The sequence below is a fragment of the Coenobita brevimanus genome, chromosome 6 (assembly GCF_032717465.1).
Source record: "Coenobita brevimanus isolate Jiangsu-jjx chromosome 6, ASM3271746v2, whole genome shotgun sequence".
NCBI lineage: Eukaryota > Metazoa > Arthropoda > Malacostraca > Decapoda > Coenobitidae > Coenobita > Coenobita brevimanus.
Window position 1 is genome coordinate 65,632,059 of NC_136959.1, and position 22,035 is coordinate 65,654,093.

The following is a 22,035-nucleotide window of genomic DNA, read 5'->3' on the forward strand; positions in this document are numbered from 1 at the left end:
ACAAGCACAAATTATATGCAAAACATTATAAACTTTATAATGTTCAACTGTCAAAACGAATTACACTCTTTATTTTCAGTCTTTAAACTATAACATCAAACAAAACAAAGGTACAGGGCTGTAAAGATGGTATTGAGATAATGCAGTACAGTATAACTTGTATAAGGCAAATAAATAAGTTAAAATTATTACTGCTTGATGCATGACTGCAACAGAATGGGATCACAGAGGGGAATGATTAAACATGGAGCTACAAGTCTACAGAACATGGCAGAAAGAGGTATCTGAGCAGGGTATGTGGGAAAGTTCAAGCTAGAAGAAATGCAATGGAATATGCAGAATGACAAAAGATCAAATGGAGTGAGGGGGGACTGATAATGCATGGGATGAAGTGAGCTCAATGGAAGGGAAATATGGGATGCGAGGGTGAGGAATGAGGCGATAAGGTAAAATGCAAGTAGGTTGTTACAGTGAACATGAAAGATTCAGACTACAGGCAGTTCTCATTTTAAGTAAGGGATTTATTCTAAAACACCTTATTTCTACACATAACTGCAACCATAAGTTGGGGAGAAATTGGTAAATCATCTTCAATGGTACCAATGAAACTTTATTAAGCAATTTTTCTGTACTGGTCTTATCAGCAAAAAGAGTGTCACATGAAACTTTATTAAGCAATTTTTCTGTACTGGTCTTATCAGCAAAAAGAGTGTCACATGCATGACTTATAATGAGAACTTTCTGTACTGAAGGTCAACATTAGGTTTGGATTATAGAAGGTAATGGGGTGAACCAGAGGGGTCAGGGGGTACCAAAGTGGGGTGAGAGTGGTAGAGTAGCGTGTTTCCAGGTCAGAAGCGGCCTTGTGTTGTCCCACAGTGACAGAGTCCAGCCGACCGATCACACATGCCAGACCGCCTGCAGCCTAATGGTCTTGGATTGGCCGTGGTGGCGGCTGGGCGGGGGCTGGTGGGCGGGTGGTGGGCGGCGGAGTGGCGGCCCCCGACCTGGCTGGGCTCAGGTGGTGAGGAGGTGGTTGAGTTCATGATGAAGGGCTAGAAGGTCCTTGATGCGTTCACCCAACTGTAGGTTTACACTCTCCACCACCCCTCGTTGGCTCTCCTGGGTTGACATAGCCACATCCAGCTGGGACTGAGCCCGGCCTGCCTCCAGTCGCAGTTGCTCATTTTCCTCACTCAGTAGCTGCAGAATAACATAAAGTGAATTGGTTACTGTTACATTCTGAGAGAGTTATTGGCACTTGATCCTAATGCTCTTTCCTTCTTACAGAGAGTGGGAGAGATCCTATATCAGGAATAGGAGAGTACAAAATAACTATGAGAACTGCATGAGTGCCATGTAGAAAACAGGCCATTAATCATTCAAGCCTACATAATTCTTGCAAATCTATTAACTCTGTAATCTTGTGCAGAAAACTGTTTGCTTTGTCATTAGGTCTGTGATGTACATTTACAATTTCCTTATTCTGTTATGCATACTGCTTGATGATTTTATTCAGCTTTGGAATGGTCAGTTAACTACATGCATAGTGCAAACACACCTGTATCTTGTCCCTCTGGTCATCAGCACGTGCTCGTTGCAGCTGCACCTCAAGGTCCACTATGGTTGCCTCTCGCGCTCGCACTTCCTCTTCCAACTGTTCCATCCGGCTTCGCAGCGCACCAACTTCCTTCACCAGTTCTTCAGATTCACCTAAACCAACTGCAGAATCACTTACATCACAACACATACCAATACACCACAACTGTACAGTACACTTACACATGAATTCACAGTAACACTGTAAATATACTGTAACACAGGACTGCCCTGTGATTTGTGTTCTGTTTTTTAATGTGTATTGCACTGGGAACATGCTTGACAGTCTATTTCCTTTGGTTCAATAGTCCTCCTACACCACACACCATCACATACCACTAATTCAGCACTAATGCACACTCTCCCTCTAGAAGGAATGCTATGCCTGTCTCATTCAGGGTTGGAATGAAAGTATAGTAGAATGTTTCCATGACACACTGATGAGTCTTATGGTGGATCAGTAGTGTCTGTTTACAAAATGTCTGCCCCAGCCTGGGATTAAACTAACATCCTTTTGAACAACATACCACTTGACCACCACCTCTCTATATGGGGCATACATCCATTCACTGATCACTTAAGCTTGTGAAAATTACAAAATCCAAATGTGGACAGACTGAGTCAACATTATTATCAAGATCATAATCTAACAAACAGAAAAGAAGAACTACCAAGACAGTGCAAACAAAATAGGCCAAGTATTTACCCAGTCAAATTCAGCCTACGAAATCCCCAGCTTTATACAATCATAAAGCTGGAAAATACAGTGCATCACAAGGGTTGCTTGTTCATTAAAGTGAGATCCTACTTAAATTCATCCTTATCAACTCCAGATGACTTAATTTATGCTTGGACAGACCTCTTGTAATGTGAAGAGATCTCTTGTAAGATGAATAAAATTGTCTGAAAGTGAAAAGAATGCTATAATTGATATACTCTCTACAGTGAAGGGATCCCTTTCCTATGCCTTCCTGTGGCAAGGCAACCTGTCAACTTTGTCTTATGTAACTTAGTAGGTGGTTGCCTGCTTTTGGCTCTGCTCATTACCATCTACACATCTCACTCAGTTTTAAATAACAACACTCTTGGCATCTGTAACTGAACAAGCAATCAGTGCAGATGAGACAGGCCTATGGTAGAATATGTACAGCATAAAGGAAATGTGTTTTTAACCATTAAAATCAGGTTAACATAACACGAGTGGTTGTGTAAGAATTATCATACGTAATGAATATATAAAAGCGACAATTGGAAAATTGGCTTCAAGGCAGGTTTTGTGTATAGACAGGAAAACCTGTATAAGGTTTTATGGGGGTTACACCCTTTGTAGAGGGGCTGGGGGGTAGTACTGCATTATCTGAAAAACTGAACTATGAGACAGGGCCTAGGTTTCATTATGATGGATAAGCAGGAGATTACTGGAATGCCATTTTCTTTTTAACTGAGTTATATGAATGTTATGAGATAAAAAAAGCAACAAATCAGACAGGGCAGTGATCAACCCAGTGAGACTTACCTCTGCCTCCAGCATCCAGCTCATGAATCCTGGTCTTCATGCGGCTGTTCTCCTCCTTGTAAGTCTGCAACTGTTTCTTCCACTCCTCCACATTGGCAGTTGACTCCTGCAAGGCTGAGGTCAGGCGAGAATTGGTGGTTTTCAGGGAGTTTAGTTCAATTTCCCACTTCTTGGCATTGGCAGAGCTGGAAATATGAGAGGCAGTATTTGTTATTTGTTAACTTTTTTATTTCTGCTAATGTCAGATGATTTTATTCAAAACAGGAGAAACTTCAAACCGAAGGAATTGGATTTATTTATTTATTTATTTTTTTTTTTCCTCTCACTAAAAGAGATCTCCCTAAAACTGAATAAGAGATTCACTGAATAGTTTTACAATGCAATAAACATCCAACTACACCAAATTCATTATCATCATCCAGTCCAGATATGAAGGCAAGAGTGACCAGTTACTTGTCCCGTAGTGGCATTACAAAACCAATAAACCTTCAACCACCTCTTGTAAGTGACTCCTCACGGGCCACATCTGGTTGGAGCACCTTAAACCACTATCACCAGGCATCTAAGAACTGTATAAGGGCAACAGGGCTAAAGCACTAGACCAGAGCACAGCAAGAAGACCGACTCATGATCTCACCGTGTGCATAACAAAACAGTCACACAAAAGAGAAAGTATTCAAGTGTAAGGGGAAAGCACAAAACTATCCTGCACTTGTGAGGAGAAGAGAGAGAAAAAGGTTTGGGCATTAGGTAGGTTGAGTGTGAAGGATGGCAGCATGGGGGTGGTGTCACACTATCTACCTTGCATCACACATCCAAATTATATGATATCCAACATAATGAACTCAGTGGTAGGTAGGGGCACTCACCATCCACTCACTTGATGGAGTTCTGCTCTCGGGTATCTGTCCTTTCCTCTCTTCCTTCCTTCCTCTTGTCTTTCTTTCCTCTTCCTTCTGCCTGCAGGTTACTTTACTCTCCACCTTCTGTCTTTCTTTCATTCATTCTTTCCTGTTCCTTCTGCCTCTGAGTGATTCTACACTGAGTCACAAGCCAAATGGTTTCCTGTACATCAGGAAACCATATACTATGCTGGGTGGTAACCACATAACCAAAATTATGGCGCCTGGTGGCTGAATGGGTAATTAAGGCACTCCAATTGGATTGAGCCTGTGTAGGTTTATATGCAAGGGATGGTGCCACTCAGGGATGAAAGAGGCTGGTCACTCTCATCTTAAATGTCGGGACCAACTTGTCTAGCCCCGGGGTCCTAAGCTCCTCATGGGGCAACACAGGATTAGATGATGATGATGATGATGATGATGATGATGATGATGATAATGATGATGATGATGATGAACTCTGTCCAAACACCAGATGAAAGTGCCAGGAAAACTTGGTCCTTTTTCTATTATATCATTACTAAGTAGTTTTATTGTACCTGACTAAGATCTCCAAAAACCAGTGTTCAAATACCAACACTATATCACAATCATTACCCAGAAAAAGTTCACACTGGATGGAGAGACCTTGCAAGCCTTCACCCCTTTTGGGACATGAATAAGAGGAAAGAGGAAGCCTTAGATAGAGTCTTCAACATCTTGTGTCATAGGCAGTAACAGACCACACACAACATAAGTGCTGGACAGTGGGGAATAGTGCTGGCACATCCAAAAAAGGTACTTTGACACTGTCCACTAAAATGGTGATGGAAGTCTACATGATGAAAAAAGCCACCCAAATTTCTAATATGTGGCCCAAACAGAACACATTAAGTTATTTATATTCACTCTAATCATGCTGTGGCATGGCACACAACAAAGAAGTAAGGAAGGGAAACTGATTAATATAAATCCAAGTTACTATAAAAAATACATTTTTCATAATTATTTTTTATGGTATTTGGTATGTAAATGGGGTGTGTCTGCACACTTGAATTAGACAAGTGTTGTTTTGTAATGGCCAAAGGTGTAGTAAGAAGGCTCAAACACATCTGTTGGAAAATGAATTTGAATGAGGATCAGTGTAATGAAAAGTATATCACTCTCATAAAATGAGGCACATGCTGCACTTTTATTTTGTCAAATGCCATATGGAATATATACCATAAGATGGGGCTACTCAACTCACATGGGGTAATTAGACTGAACTGGGGTAATAAGACTCAGGTTGTCCAGACAGTGTAAATAGGGGTATATTTGACTTTTTCATGTGGTACTATATTCTGCAATCGCTTATTTATATTGTAAATGAAATTTAGGGATGGCTTTCTGAACGTAAGTGAACTGTGATCAATTTTTCATTCCTGTTATTTTCAGATTTTTTTTAGGTGTGTTTTCTTTCCTTCCTTCCTTCTTCTTTCTGCCTATGGGTGACTCTGCACTGAATGACATGTCAAATGGTTTCCTGTACACCTGGAAACCATTTACTACGCTGGGTGGTAACCACATAACCAAATTATGGCGCCTGGTGGTTTAGTGGGTAATTATAGCGCTCCATTCTGACTGAGCCAGTGCAGGTTTATATCCAAGGCTGGGGTTAATTGCCCATGTAATGCCACTCAGGGATGAGTGAGGCTGGTCAGTATCATCTTAAATGTCCAGACCAACCTGCCAAGTCCCGGGGTCCTACGCTCCTCATGCGGCAACACAGGATTGGATGATGGATGAAAGGATGGATTTACAACAATAAAGACAAGATTATTTGTATTTTCTTCTGATGTCCCTTGGATATACAATATAATAACAAGCTACATGTCATTAATGCTCATCTACCTACCAAAGTATGTTAGCTGCTCTCATTTACAAAATTGTATGATTTTAGACTAATGGGGCAATTTGACTTGGCACTTTGGAGCAATTTATATGCTGCAACTTCATCAAGTACCATCTAGACAGTTGTTGCAGACACTAAATCGCGGATTTCAAGGATAATCTCCCAGGTACAGACTGGGTACATTGCTTCCTAAAGAGACATAAAGACCTGCTGTCCTTCAGGATATGCCAAAATATTTCAAGGAAGCGGGCTGCTGTCTCTGAAGGGCTTTTAGTGGCCTACTTTGAAAAGCTAGAAGACAGCCTTAAGGGAGTATCTCCTGCAAACATCATTAACTATGACAAAACCAACATCATGGATGATTCTAAGAGAAAGATCCAGATATTCTGGCATGGTATAAAACGTGCGGAGTGTATCATTAATACGATGAAGAGTTCAACATTCATCATGTTCTCTATCACTGCCAGTGGAAAGCACCTTAGTCCATAATTATGTTGTTTACAAGGCTTAGAATGCTTGCAGCAGTCATGGACTGAAGGAGGACCAACTGACGTATATAACTGAACTTCTGGCTGCTTCGATTCAAAATGCTGCATGGGGTGCAGAGAGGCGAGTCTCCTGAAGGCACACAACCAAAGAACAATAATGAGCAAGAAGGCATCGAAGGTCTGAGTGATTGGAATGAAAACTTAGAATGTTTCACTGAAGGAATGCCCACCAAGCCCAAGTGCCTCACATCAGGTGTTGATAAACATTACAGTATTTTTATTTTTCAAATACAGTAATCCCTCCAAGATCAGACGTAATAGAGCCAAAGGCATGTCCAGGACTTGGTAAAAATGCCCCTGGTGCTTATAGACCCCAATCCAAGCTAACTTTGAAAGCCACCTAAATAACTCCCTACTGGACATGCACAGCACCAATTTAAGACCCTATGCACACAAACAAGGAACAGAAACAATGAAATAAATGAAAAGGAACCAAAGAATGAGAAATTAGAAGTATGGAAAATATTTAGGAGTGTACAGGGTAACGACACATCCGTGGCTGTCACGAAGATTAACCTGCCTCCTCTAAGGCTCTGACAGTGATGAATGTGCACCTGAAGCACGTACAGTAATCCAGTGTTGCACTGCACTTAATCCTTTTCACTGTGAATTATAATTGTTTAACACTGCACATTCTGTTCTTACTTGCACCACACCCGTTGCAACATGCCAGTGTTGCACTCTGCACTTAATCCTTTGCACTCTGAATTCTAATTTCCTAACACTGCATAACACTGTAAATTCCCATGTGGTCTAGTGGCATGGTATTGCAGTTTATTCACAAATATGAGCACAAGGCGCAGCCATGGCGAAGAGTGTGCAATCACAACGGTTGGTAGGTGGGAACTGGGGAGGATGCAGGGGCAAACTACGTGCCAAAACACAGCTGTTCGTCACTGCGCGGCAAATTTAAAGTAAGGATGAAAACATATCGTTTATTTTTTATTTTATTTATATATTTTTTTCACTTTTAAGTTTTTTGGCCATTTTTGGTGTCCAAGGACCCAAGCCCAAAATGTCCGGGACTTGGGCGTCCGGGTCTTATAGAGATTACTGTACAGCACGTCTTTTTTGTGTTTTTCTATATTAAAGTCCATTTTCACATATAAAGTTGGATCGTCTGATTCATTACCCATACAGTTAAGCTTTATAAGAGCTCTAAATGTTGCACTACAAACCTTAGTACAACGAAAAATAGCCAGAGGTGAGTCAGAAAGCCCCATCTTAGGGTATGAAAGGGAATCTCTTCCAGCAGCTGTAGCCCAGGTTCATCTCAATGATGAACCCAGAATACTGGGAGTTGAATCTGCCTCCTTCCATCAGTCAATCATTCTCCTTTCAAGGGACAAAGAGGGAGCTTAGGGGCATTTGTACAACTATAGCCAGGCAGCAGAGATGACAAGTTATATCACTGCCACCATGTGAAGGTGTTATTTTCCCAGCGAAATTTAATATGGAAATTGGTAAACTAAGAGAACTAGAGCTAGTATGAAAGATAAAGATAAGTGTATCATCCCTAATCACTTACACAAAACAACTGAGACAGCACAACACAACCACATACCTTTGTGCCAGAGCCAGTTTGAGTCTATCATTTTCATACTTCAACTGCATCTGTGTGTCTGCACCCCCGGCTCCCCCTGACCCCACCTTGTCGCTACCACCTCCCCCTCCACCTCCTCCCCCACCTCCCCCTCCGCCTCCCCCTCCTGCCCCACCCTGCTTGTGCTTTGGGCTCTCTCCTGATGGCTGCAAACCTGTAAAGGCAACAGAGTAGTAGCATCAAAATAACACCTGAAACCTGGGGCACATGTAAATATGCTGCCATACTGAAATAATACTTGGGCTTAGTAATCCTGAGGCTTTGGTGTGCCGGAACTGGTGTGAAATGTATGGTACATGAACTTTTTATTCCTCGATAAAATATAAGATTTCAAGTACTGTATACATAAAATAATAAAACCAAACTTCATAATTAAGCAAAGAACTCTATGCTGTCAAACCCTTAACATAATAACTACATGTAAATTCAATAAAATAATTACCGTACTCAAAGATGATAAAACCCATCAGTATAAACAGTAATAATATTAAAGGTATATGAGACAAAGATGACAAACAAAAATAGACTGCTATACAAGTAATGCTAAAATGGTAATTACAGAAGAAACAGAAGAAGAAAAGTACAAAAAGATACCATTTCAAGGTCCATAGCAAAAACAGTCATACAAAAAACCAACAAAAACTACTGTTCACCCGAAAAAATAACAGTACACAGATATTCAAAAGTCACACAGCATTCACTCCCTGACAAAGACAACAGGGATTGAAAAGTGAAATACTGTACACAACACTGAGTAGCAACAACACCAGGGCTGCATTCTCATGAGAGTAGAGGCTTTCTCACACCTCTTCCTCAGAGTTTCATCTTCCTGTTTCCACCTCAATCTTCTCAAATGTTATTTATAGCTTCTTAATACTGACAAAGTTTGTATATATATCATGGACTTTTATATTTATGTGCCATGTGCTGAAATAAACTGTAAGGAAGAGGTGCTAAAGGGCCTCTTCACCCACAAGAATATCATCCCAAGACTACAGACAGGCATATACACTGTACAATCATTCTACCATACACAAAAGAGAGAAGAGAAAGTTAAATACAGTAAGTACATTTATGCCATGTTTAGGCCAGTAACATCATTTTGTAAGTATTTATAAAGTAATTTAAAGGCTACCTTGATTTTACCATGTGGAACATTTATCATAATAAGGGTGTTAATTTATCTTACATTATTTTGATTCAGTATAAGCCTATCATGAGGAATAGTTTATGATATGGGACCTATGACAGGGCATTCTATGATGAAAAAATATGGATAACAGGGAAGGAGAGATTAACAAGCCAATGCGGAGAGACAAATAATGATGCAGATGAGGAAACAGAAGTGGAGAAGTAAGAGAGTTGTAGGGGGGGGGGGGAACAGACGTGAAGAATGGGGAAAGTTATGGGGAGAAACAGAAATTGAGGAGGAGGAGGAGGAGCGGAAAAGAAGAGTCTTTAGGTGGTGGGGAAACATAAATGGAGAAGTAATGGGGAGGAGAGGGAACAAGTGGAGAAGGGAGAGAGCTATGGGGAAGGAGAGAGGAATCCCTGAACAAGTTTGGGGAAAATAAGTGGGAAGGAGAAATAGAGTAATCTTTCATATACAGTACACTTTATTATGCTTGTATTAAAATACTACTGTCACAAGAAACTTGTCTCCACTGTACAAGCCTTCCAACTTTAATATCATGATATTAATGGGCCTTGGAAAGAATGATTATGATAATGACTGACTCTATGTCATAAAAATATCTTCCCATAATACATAGAACTTCTGTGCCACAGAACAGTATTGGGACAAATAAACAGATGATCTTGTGACCTTTCAAACTGTGATATACCAGTATACAAAACTCATCAGAAAAATACATACTATATCTTGTTACAAACACATTGAGAAATGTACATGAAAACAGTTGCTGATGAATATGAGACAAATCAGTAGCTTCTGAAAGTAAGAAAAAATGTATGCTGAAGGGCTATTTCCTGCATTGTGATGGTAGTGCAAATATGAATGAACAACTAGAACAAAACTTACTAGACAAGGAATCAAAGGACCATGAGAAAAGTAAACAATGAGGTTAACACAAAAGCAATATCGTTAATATAATGTACTTGTTACTGGTTTCAGACAACAGTAACTTGTGACTGTGACAACAAACATACTGGTAAAAGTGGTCCTCATAATATGTCAGAGATGTATTCCAAAATATCACAACATACAACTGCTGCTGTACACTAGGGAGCTCTGGAATATCAGCTTTATGGGTGTCAATGAAACTATAAGAGGCAGTATATTTCTGTAATTTACTAAGGAATTACCAGTAACAGCAAAATGGAATAAAAAAGGGTGACATATAAGAAGGATTTGCTGTACATGAACTGATCGTATCACAATCAGGGTAACATCTGCACCAGAAAAAAAAAAAAAAAAGTTTGGTACATAGAATGTGCTTTTCCAGGATTTGTGTTTAATCTGTTAATACTGTGAAACGGAGCATAGTGGACATGGCTTATGGTCAGTCTTAAAACTGTTATGGCAGAGGCATATGCAAGCCCCCAGTTTCTGATGCTGTCATCTAAGGAGTTGGTGTATATGAATCTAATAATGTGACTGGCTCATATATACTTGACAAAGGTGGGCATCTCTACTATAATTATTCATGCCAATGTTTATAAATCCTACAGGGCAATTGATTCATAGGACTCAGGAACACCACTTCCTAGTCAGAGAATCAGATATGGTTAGCCTCTAAGTAACTGTAAACAAAAAATTTACTGCAACTGTGCAGTAAAGATGACAATGATACTTTACTCTCACTGCTGATTTCACAAATGAATATAAGAAATTTAGGGCTAGCCAACACTTTTTGCAGTTTCTGTGTTGAGGCCATGACCAACAGTGTCATCGCTTGATATAACAGCCATTCAAATGATTGAAAAGAATGGAGCCGTCAAAGTGTCTACGATACACAATTTCTGGCACTTTTCCTCTAAGGCAGAAGAGGTAATGGTGATTATCTGAAGCAGCACATTTACTCACATCTATGGCAAGCAACAAATTAAAAAAAAACAGAATAAAATAAGCAACATATTCATAATTCGGCAACTTAGTGTTACCTGAAAACTTTCAGGAAAACAATAATCAAGTGTAATACAGTACATAGTAATTTAAACAAGAACTGAAAAGATCACCATCTGGTGCCAAAATTTTCAACAAGAAGGCAAGCATTTAAAAAAAATAAAATAAAAAATAATAATGGCATAGTAGGCAGGAGAGGTGGAGAGAGGAAGGGGGAAAGATGAAATAATGTGGTTTCCTTATACAGTACAAATGCATAAATGATCCAATATTTTAAAGTAACACTTATATTTTTCTCATGAAAAAACATACATCAAAGGAGCAGCACAATTAACAAACTGCTATGAAACTACAAAACTGGATGAAACTGGTTGTTATGATATACCAAACTAAAGCATTAGTGCTTTTAGTATAAGAACAAGCTTTTTTGGTTTATTTGTGCTGTCTCTATATGATTTTACTGAGCACAGGTGAAGCTTTTCATAATGACAAGGTTAAAGAGAATTTTCATTAAACCCTTCACTAAGAGAGGGGTCATTACAAAGTTGATTAAATGTTTGACACCAGAATAAAAAACAAAAAGATGATTGGATAATGGATGGGTAGATGGGCAAAATTTGAGGGGTCAATATGGAAAACCACACCATTAGCATCCAAAGTGTATCATATAAATAAGTAAACATGCAGTGGAGAGTCTACTCTAGTAAGGACCAGAGAGTGAGAGTGCTGCTCCGTTATAGGTTATGGGCCACACATCAACACTTCTCAGTCATATTACAGGGCAAAATTTTTAGTTAAAACATGTAACTAAGAACAGGTTTTCATACTACTGTACTTACAATAGCTTTCAGTCCAATTTGATGCAGATAAGATTACAAAGCAAGTGCTATGTTCAGATTACAGACACTGCTTAGTTGATTACAACAGCTATACTCTGCACAGTATTCATTATCTTGATACAGTACAGGTACTGCTTAATAAGCAATTATGCTGATTAAGAACTCTCTGCACTAAATTCTGTTGTCTGAAACACAGTTTGCTTTACACTCATTATGAAAGTCATACTGAGATTAAACAGCATCCCAAGAATGAAACAAGAAATATGCAGTAAAAGACCAAGTTAAGAAGACCCATATCACGCTCTGTCTCTGGTTTACATTTGCTCTTTCTGTCTGAGTTTTAAAAATATATAGATAAAAATAAAACAGTTCAATCATTAGCAGCACTCTGTCAGCACCCTGAGATGACGTCAAGTTACAGTTAGATCACGTACCTATATTGTATACTATTGCCTCTGAAAATGAATCATCTGTCTAGTTTACTTGTGAGAGGTGGGCATTATATTTGAGTACTACTTGTATATTTATTAACAGTGTGTGCTACACTGCAGTGAGTCATGTGTGACAGACCTGTATGAAAGCAAGCCATAAGCATTTCTGAGGCACTGTTTACTAATGTGTCATTTTCAACAAATAAAAATCCTACTGCAATGTATATTGAAAGGTTAGTCACAATACTTTCAAAAACTATTGCATATTGTTAATGAGTTCATTAAAACCATGTTAATCTGTTAATACTACTGTACATTAGAGTGTTATGTTGGTTAGTACATTGACAAGCCATGCACCTGAGCCAAGTTCAGGAATGCCAGGCAATTATAACCACCTCCCAACTCAACAACAACTGCAATAATATATATAAATATATGTAGAGTATATCTCCTTGTACGCACTCATAAATAATGATAAGAAATAATTACAGTGGTCCAACCTTTGCTGCCCTGGAGTTTACCTGAGAGACTTTGTGACCGCTGATGGGCTACCAGAGAAGATTTGAGAAGCGTTGCATTAATGTCATTTGAGTTGGCCAGGGCTAGATGGTCCAGACCTGGAAGATGGGGGTCAGTCAGACCTTCCACGCACACAACACATCAACTCTTTGCTTGCTTCAGTTGACACACATGCTCAGCCTTTTTGCATTCATTTTCATTACATTTGGCAAAATATTCAGTAAAACTGAACTGCTCATGGCCAAATTACAGTAGTGTCTGCTTCCTCCCCAGTGTAATGATTCTTGAAGTGGAGAACAAATCTGTTCTGCTACAAATGCTCACATGATTTTCCATATCTGTGAGCAGCAGTTTTGGTCACTGACCCACATTGTCATTACACAGCAGTGATTTTCTTTGTCCTTCTTCACTAACATGGCAGCTAAAATCTCTCTGTATTTGCCTGTCAAACAATAAAACTAGCGTCATCCATAATATCTGGGATTCCTCTTCTCATCACTTTACACTGTTTATACTTACTGTATATATTGTTTATACATTCAAAACCATTGCTTAAAAGGCCTTATCCTTTCTTCACTTCACATACACAGATCCTTTTCTTCTCTCTTCTTTATCTCAACTTTAAACTCTGTGTGCTGACCAATTCATCTTACTGGGTCAGAGTGAGAGAAGAGCTAAGCAGGAAAGAGTGAGAGTGGACAAGTATCAAAACAAGTAGTGCAGGAAATATATCAGCCGTTTTGGGTGCGCCTGCAGAAGACACATGGAAACAAGCAGCCACCACAACTCAGGTTAGAATTACGAGGGTGAGACAGAGAAGCTGAAGCGCAGCAAACACAGACAATGTGTCTGTGCTTCAACTTCCCAGAGTTTGGCTAAAAATGCCCGTCACAATAGTACATAGCTTCTGAACTAACCTGTATAAACATGAACCATTAATACAGTACCTCCACTAAGTGTTAAAAGCGAAAGGCAAAAGAATGAGAGCTGATGGCGTGGGAGTATATTGCAACATACAAGGGGAATGGCAATAAACGCTGGAGAGAATATGGGCAAGTGTTTGCAATGAACAATAAAATACAGTAGTTGGAATTTTAGATTTTAAGTTTGGCATACAAGAGCATCGAGCAAGTAAACAACAAAAATAAATGTTCATAATTCAATTTTAACAAGCTACACAGGAGTGCTATCCATCATAACTCAAAAACGTCTGTTATATAAACAATGCCTATAATCACTAGAGTGCAAACTGACTACATTTAACTGCAGCATCAATTAAATATAATAAAAACACTGAAGCCAGAAAATGTATGCTGGGACCATGAAATATAGAGGAAAAGGAAGGTGAGGTGAAGGTTAAAGTAAAATAAATATAAGTACTGTCCTTAAACAAAAACATCTGCAATTCTCATTAACATACCAATTTACTTAAATATAGCTTTAAAAATAGAAATCTTTAGTTTAAAAAGTCACTGAGAGACATCAACTCAAGTCAGTCAAACTCACAAAAACACCAAAAGTCAATATGGAATGAGGCCAAGAATGTGGGTCCATGGGCCATCTGCAACTTCCGGCAAACATTATAAGCAAGCAGAACTTGGCTAGACATGAGTTAACTTAGCCATATTACATGGCATTAAGATTTCCTGCCAGTCTTCTCTAACTTTAGAAATATTGCTTTCACAGGCTTATAATGCAAAGTGTGTCCAAGCTCTTTTTATAAGTTATAAGATTTGCAGTTTTCTATAGCATTCTTTTAAATGAATACTATAATAATTACTGTAACTGTGAAATTCTTGTTCCCATACTTGTCAAAAACAAACTGAACTTCTGGACTACTGCTGAACCAGAGGTGAGAGGACTGGCAGCATTACTTTCCAAAATTTATCAAACAACTATCTACAGCTGGTCCACTGCAGTCTCTTGCCCTCAGTGGTTTAGTCGGACTGTGATGAAACTTGGTTAGTGTTAGCCTGTTAACACACCAAAAACATCTGGAGTCAAGGTTGGACATCTAGAAGAGGACATCAACTAGAATATTATATCGGTTCATATTTATTATTTCGTATTACTAAGAAGGAAGCTCCTGTGACTTTGAAATATAACTGCAACAAATATTTCATTAAATGAGATCAGTATATGAGAGAGGGGGACGTGAGTTGGGAGCAGGGCAGTGAAATGGCGGGGGACAGGGTGACATGGAGGCGATTTGTTTGTGGCCACCCCGTATGGAATTAAGGCGACTGGCAATAGATAGATAAACAGATAGATAGATCAACTGTCATTAAATGAAATACTGTATAATCTTACATGTAACTTAGGTGTATGAATTTAAAAATAACCAGTCAAAGGTAAATGTAAGCTCTAAATTCAAACCAATACTGAAAGACAGGCCTGCAATATAAAGAGTTTCCAAATCCAGCACATTATATTGCTGCTGTTGTGAGAAACCAATCTCCCCCCACCCCCAACCCCCAATTTTTCCCAGCACAAACAGTCTATGTAGTCACAGCAACATTCCCTCCAGATAAAAGCCACAGAACACCAAGGATCAAAAGAAGAGAAATCATCATAAGTATGAGGGAAAAGGAGGGAGAAACAAGGGTGAGAAATAGTGGGAGTAAATGACAGAAAGACAAGCCTAGGAGACTTCTGGAGCGACGAGTGGTAGTGCGGCGACGAAGAGTGGCATCGATGTCGTCCTCCAGTGCCGAGACTAGACTGTGCAGGTCTGTTTGGGGAGGGTGAGAAATAACAGGAGATTGGATGTAGAGAGAGAGAGAGATAAAAGATGAGTGGATGATACTGAACACACAAAGGAAAAACAGATTGGATGATAACAGTGATAAAACAGGAGAGGAAGAAACTGAAAATGCAATGAAATAACTGACAGGATAAATTCAGAGTTATAAAAGAAGAGCAGATGATACTGAACATCCTAAGGAACAGTGTGAAAGATAGATCTGTTAGCACAAACTGAAAGATAATGGAAGACTGGATGAAGAGAGAAAAAGAGAGAGAATATGCAGTCACTAAAAACCTAGAGGAAAAATAACAATAGAAATGATGTAATGAGAAATGAGGGAAAAGGAATGGAGAATATGCATGTGTAAAAAAGACATGAGAAGATGAGGTACCTGTATCATTATCATCACTGTCATCATCATCCTGAACTAAATTCGCACTACAAAACCAGGTGAGGAGGATCCACAAATACAAAAAAAGAAAGGAAAAATTATAAAAACTATCAACAGTCCCCAGTGCAATGGAGTACACAATCATTCACTCATTATTTATTCCTTTGTTAACTTAGCTTCACCTCACAGGCAAAAATTATCTACAAATAATGTCTTGCATTTTTTCTTTTCAGAGACACTCTCCAAACACCAACAGGATAAAGTAATTTTGTTAACTAAAGTTACAAAAGGGGTGCAACCCTTGTCATGTATATTTCCAGGCATATTAATTCAATGAATCCAGCGACACCATATTTAAATTATTCTTGGTTCTTCTAGGTGATTTTCTTAAATTCAGGAAAGAAATCTCATATTAAGTGGGTTACTGAAGACTACATTTGATCACTCCAGTTCTAAAAGTCTCTCCTAAAGTCAAGAAATCAACTATAGCTAACATCAATGCAATAAGAATGGCATCACCACAGCAAAAGGATACTGTATATACTTTCATTCTGTTACTTGCTCAATTGGTTGGCTGATTGGGTTTCTCAACTTCCACATCTTGTTCCCTCAGACATTTGTTCACCACATCTAACCACTTTTGGTTTTCCACACCTCCTTCTACCTTCAAACTCACATACATTTTTTAACCATCCTATTCATACCAATGCCACTCTTTATATAACTGTATGGTACCATCTAAGCACACACTTCACTCATCATCTTTTACAAATCTCAATATTTCTATCATCCAAGCTATGCACACCGCACATACAGGTAGCTCTTAGCAGTTCCATCTTTACTTTTAAATGGTGCTTCGATAGATCAATTTGCCAGGCATACTAGCCACACACTATACAAAATTTTTGCAACCATATGTCAATGTGGGCACTATCAAATAGTAACTTCACATAGTCTTCCTGCAGTCTTCATAACGGTTTACCGTTTCATATAAAGGCCTTAATATCTTCTGCCATGATTCTTCCTTGAATCATTCTGTTCTTCACTTTCTTGTAGCACCTATTTCCCATCTGTTTTTTTAACCCTTGCACCTTCACACTATTTTCCACACTCATTCCTCCATTTCTGCACCCCTTTCTAAAACAGCCTCCTATTTTTAATAGTGTTTACATTATTTCTTTGTCCACATTCAACACGAAGAGATTACAAAAGAATATATAACAGAATACAGACTGTGATGGTCTGTGTAAGAGAAGTCTTGGGGATATGCAACAGACATGAGAAGAAAAGAAGAATTCTTGGGAAGACAGGAAATAAAGGAATCATAATCTGTGTCAATATAAGGAAGGTAGAGTAGCAGAAAAAAACAACCCATACAGAGCACACAAAAAACAAACAAATATAAGCAAACAAAAGTGCAGGGATAAAATGAAATAAAAGGAAAGTGAAGAAAGCAGGAAGAAAAAGGAAATAAGAAAAATAAGTGGAAGAATGAGCAAATTATTAGCAGCTACTGAGAAGAGGTCACCCACAGTCATGTTCAGTGTTTCCTGAAAATTAATGCATTTACATGGATTGGCCCTAAACATGCAAAACCCTGTGATTATTTTGTCATCAGAAAATTAATGCATCTATTGTATGAAACAGCCCTAAACATGCAAAACCCATCCATGAATTTAATTATGTTGCCTCTTGAAAATCCATGCATCTATATGGAATGATCCTACACATATTAATTTATTTATACTGTACTGAAAATTTACATATACAGGAAATGGTTCTAAATTTGAGACTTGGAGCAACTTAACTATTTGTGCTGTCTCATGAAAAACAATGCTTCCTTATGAAACAGCCTTAAATCATTGTGATCATACAGTGCAATCCTGAGCATGTGAGACCCTCCCAGGAATATACCCTCTTCACTACTATGATGTGTTTTTAATTATTATGCTTGTTATCTTCAGCCAATTTTATTCAGTTTATGGGACCCTCTTTAATTGGTAGCGACAAAAATAAAGTAAAAAAAGACACTATGGCAATGAAAGGGTCAAAGACAGATCTAGTATCACTGACAAAATAAAAATAGAGTAATTCACAAATTACATTTTTTTTTTTTTTTTTTTAAGTAAACAGTAAATTGCAGAAAAAAGTGGCTTTTGAAGTTTCATTGTTCTTTATAAAATTGATTTGCCAGTTTCTCCAATGTGCAGTACCAGCTACATGGAAAAGCTGTGACATGATCGAATGCATCCCTGACCTATAACGCGGGCTTCCTGTATACTGATCTTCATGTTCAGTGAGATTTTGTGCACAGATTTGACAGTTTATTCTCTGGGGTCCAACACTACTCCTATATGCCCTAAAACTTCAAATGTCACCACTTTGGCACTGATACCTACTGTCAATACTGAGTACACACTAGGGTTATCTTATTCAGGAATGTTGTGATGGTACTGAAGGGGGTATTTTATGACATGCCAGTGGGTTTTGTGAAAGATGAGTTAAGGATAATTTAACAATATTCAAATCATCACACTGTTCCCTACCCCAGCCTGACATTAAACTTGTATCCTTTCACACAACAGAACACTTATCTCATAACCTCATCACCAACTCCTCAGTAGCCTTCTTGTTACTAGCCACCCATACATCACTCTTACAAGTGCAGACAGTCCACATTACATGCTAAGGATTGTATCGCATCATATCATTTATAAAGGCTCCAATATGCTTGCATGTGTCAGCCTTGGTCACCTAATAGTGATTCTCCATGCTGCTTGATCTCTGGTAGCCTCCGTATTCAGTTCTTCATCCCTGAGGTCACACTCTATGACCTTGTCCCTGGTCTTTTTCAGTCTGCCTCCCACAATCCTACCCTTGGTGTTCACACTTCTCGCTTTCCACACTCAACTGTCATCCTCCATCCTCTCAACATGCCAAAACCATTTCAGTCCACCACTCCTCATTACATACCATCTTCAACTCTTCAATCATAAACCTAGCCCCCCCAGGCCTCTCATTCAAGGACGCACTACACATCCATCTACTCATTGTATGTCTGAGCCTACGAATATCCTCTTCCTTTACATCCCAAGTCCCACTACCAAAATACAACAACGTCTCCCATATAACTGTTAGTATAAATTTGGTGAAACTAGCAAATACAGGACATCTTCCATTATAAATAAGGGATGTGTTCCAAATATCACAATTTTCCCATACAGCTAGTCCTCTAACTGGGGCAATTGGCAGTAGCAGTAGTTATAAACCCAGCCTCATCTGACTGTGAACCTTGCAGACTGCATGCTGAAGTTGCTCCTCCCCTACAGTCCACCATTCCCCTCTCAGGGGATAAGGAGGGAGCTGTGGGGTGTTTGTATAACCAGGCAGTGAAGCCATCCTGCTATGTCAGTGCCGCCACACACAGGTCCCATTCCCTAGCACCGGAGGAACTAGTAAATCAGCTTTACAGGTGAAAATGAACTTCAACAGGAAATTTTTCTGTGATTTATGATCAACATAATCTCTTCAACCTGAGGACATTTATTATATTTTATTCTTATTGTTTCCAGACGATTTTACTTATTAAGGAGAGACTTTCTGAACTGGATGGGTTATATATTAGCCTTCATTAAACCCCTTCAATACAAGAGGCTTTTCCAAAGTTGAAAAAAACTGTCAGGAAATAGTCAAAATACAATGAAAATTACATCCTCAAGTTGAAAGGGTTCACAGATAAAAAGAATGTCAAAAAAGGTGACTTAAAATAAACATACAATATCACTACACACAAAATCTTCCATCAGAGCATTCATCATCATTCATATCCATGGGTTAGGGTAAGGTATGGTTCAATTAGCCAGAATAAAACCTGATAGAAGGAGAAACTAAATAAAATTTTGCATGGTTGAATGGGCCACACTCTCACTCACTCACCATCCAAGCACCTGTAATCATAACTCCATCTCACAGGTAAACACATTCACACTTCTGTGCTTCTTACCACCTATTAACAGTCAATATGATGATTGTTGTTCAAGATAATGAACCCCTCATGGCTGGGACCCCTCTAGTAATGGATTTTATTTCAGATAATGCTTGATGATTTATTCAGCTGAGCAAGTCATATGACCCTGAGTGAATATTATCAAACCTAACTGGTTCAAGATTGGGACAACTTTAACATTCTACTCCGGCTATTGTAAGACAATTTTATTCAATTAAATGTGAGTCATAAGAGCCTGAGTGTGTTAACATCTCTACACCACATTCACCTTTTCCCTCCTTCCATACAGTAATGTCTTAATTACCTTACTCTTGCTACTGGTAGATAATCTTATTTAGCTACAAATGAAGAGCTTTCTCATAGTGAAAGGATATAGGTATAAGCAAACTTCATTAACCTTTTCACTATTTTACTCTTGCCACCACCAGATGAGTTTATTCAACTTACAGTAAGTTAATGGATGCTCTGTGTAAACCCTGTAGCTTGTAAACTCTCTCGTACATAGCACAAAACACTTTAGTCACACACAAGAAAGAAAAAATCACCATACTGAATGTGTCAATTCTTTCTGATAAATAATATCTATCATTTTATTATTACTACCACCAAAATATTCTACGTAGCACAGAATAATGCCCCCCATTGTGAAGGAGTTACAGTTACATAATATTCCCCTACTTGTAATCTTATTCTTGTTACCATCCATCTATTTAACTCAGCACAGGAGTATCTTCCTCACAGTCCCAGCATTAATCTTACATATTTTCATGCACACTAGTAAATATCACTCCCTGGCATATCATCAACCTTGTTATCATCACTCTCATCCCCACATTCATAATTACCATCACTCTCATATTCACTCTCCTTGACATTCATAATCACTGTTAGTCTCAAACACATCTCACTGTCATTGCTCTTATCCTCACACTCTTAATCACCATCATTCTCCTACACATAACCAACCTTTTCATCACAACTCTCACCCCCAACCTAATCATTATCACCACTACTACCACCATCATCATCACTATTTTCTTTCAATCAGCACCACCCTCCTCACACTCTCTCACCTCTCTAGTTCTCCCTGTTCTTCACCTCTCCCTCTTTCTATTTATTATCCCTCTTGTTCTTACTCTGTAATTAATGCTTCTCCTACGAAAGACCTCCCTAAGGCTGAAAAATACTGTCTAGTGGTAGCTGGTATTAATATATGACTGAATTGGTGCAGGTTTATATCTAAGAAGTGGTTAAGGTCTGTTGCTCACATAATGCCACTCAGCGATGAGTGAGGCTGGTCACTCTCATCTTAAATGTTTGGACCAACTTGCCTAGCCCTGGGATCCTACACTCATCATGGGACAACACTGGGTTAGGTGATGATGATGATGATGATTATCTATCTATCTATCTATAGCCCGACGCCCTAATCCCACAAAGGGTGGCCGCAGACAAAACGCCTCCAAGTCACTCTGTCACCCACCATTTGACTACCCTCCCCCCAACTCACCCCCCCCTCCCTTATATACCTCTCAACTCCATCCCTCCACCTCATCCTCGGTCTACCCCTCCCTCTCCTTCCCTCCACCTCACCTACATACACCCTCTTAGTCAGTCTTTCATTCTCCATTCTCTCCACATGTCCAAACCACCTCAGTGTATTTCTCCTAATCTTTTCAACCACATCCACATCTACCCCACAACGTTCCTTCACTTCTTCATTCGTCAACCTGTCCCTCCATGTCACTCCACATGCTCCTCTCAAGTAACTCATTTCCACTGCTCTCACTCTTGACTTGGTCCCCTCTTGCAAGGTCCACGCCTCGCTTCCATACGTCAGGGTAGGGATCACAATACCATCATGCAGTGACTTCTTAACTTCCATACTCACCTCCCTATTTCTCATCACTGCTTTCAGTGTACCAACAACCTTTCTTCCCTGCTGCACCCTTTCACGTACTTCATCCCCCAAAGTTC

General features: G+C 39.1%; 1 protein-coding gene across 1 annotated transcript in view; it reads right to left on the reverse strand.

Annotated features, from left to right (window-relative positions):
• Nucleotides 1–1,017: 1,017 nt before the first annotated feature.
• The window catches only part of LOC145402267 (uncharacterized), a 141,429-nt gene continuing 120,411 nt past the window's right edge, over nucleotides 1,018–22,035 (reverse strand). Inside the window, exons 5-9 of the mRNA XM_080274398.1 lie at nucleotides 12,918–13,013; nucleotides 8,003–8,195; nucleotides 3,116–3,300; nucleotides 1,562–1,722; nucleotides 1,018–1,203 (exon numbers count right to left, since the gene is read on the reverse strand). Of these exons, the coding sequence (XP_080130524.1) occupies nucleotides 1,018–1,203; nucleotides 1,562–1,722; nucleotides 3,116–3,300; nucleotides 8,003–8,195; nucleotides 12,918–13,013 (821 nt within the window). The remainder of the gene's footprint in view (nucleotides 1,204–1,561; nucleotides 1,723–3,115; nucleotides 3,301–8,002; nucleotides 8,196–12,917; nucleotides 13,014–22,035) is intronic.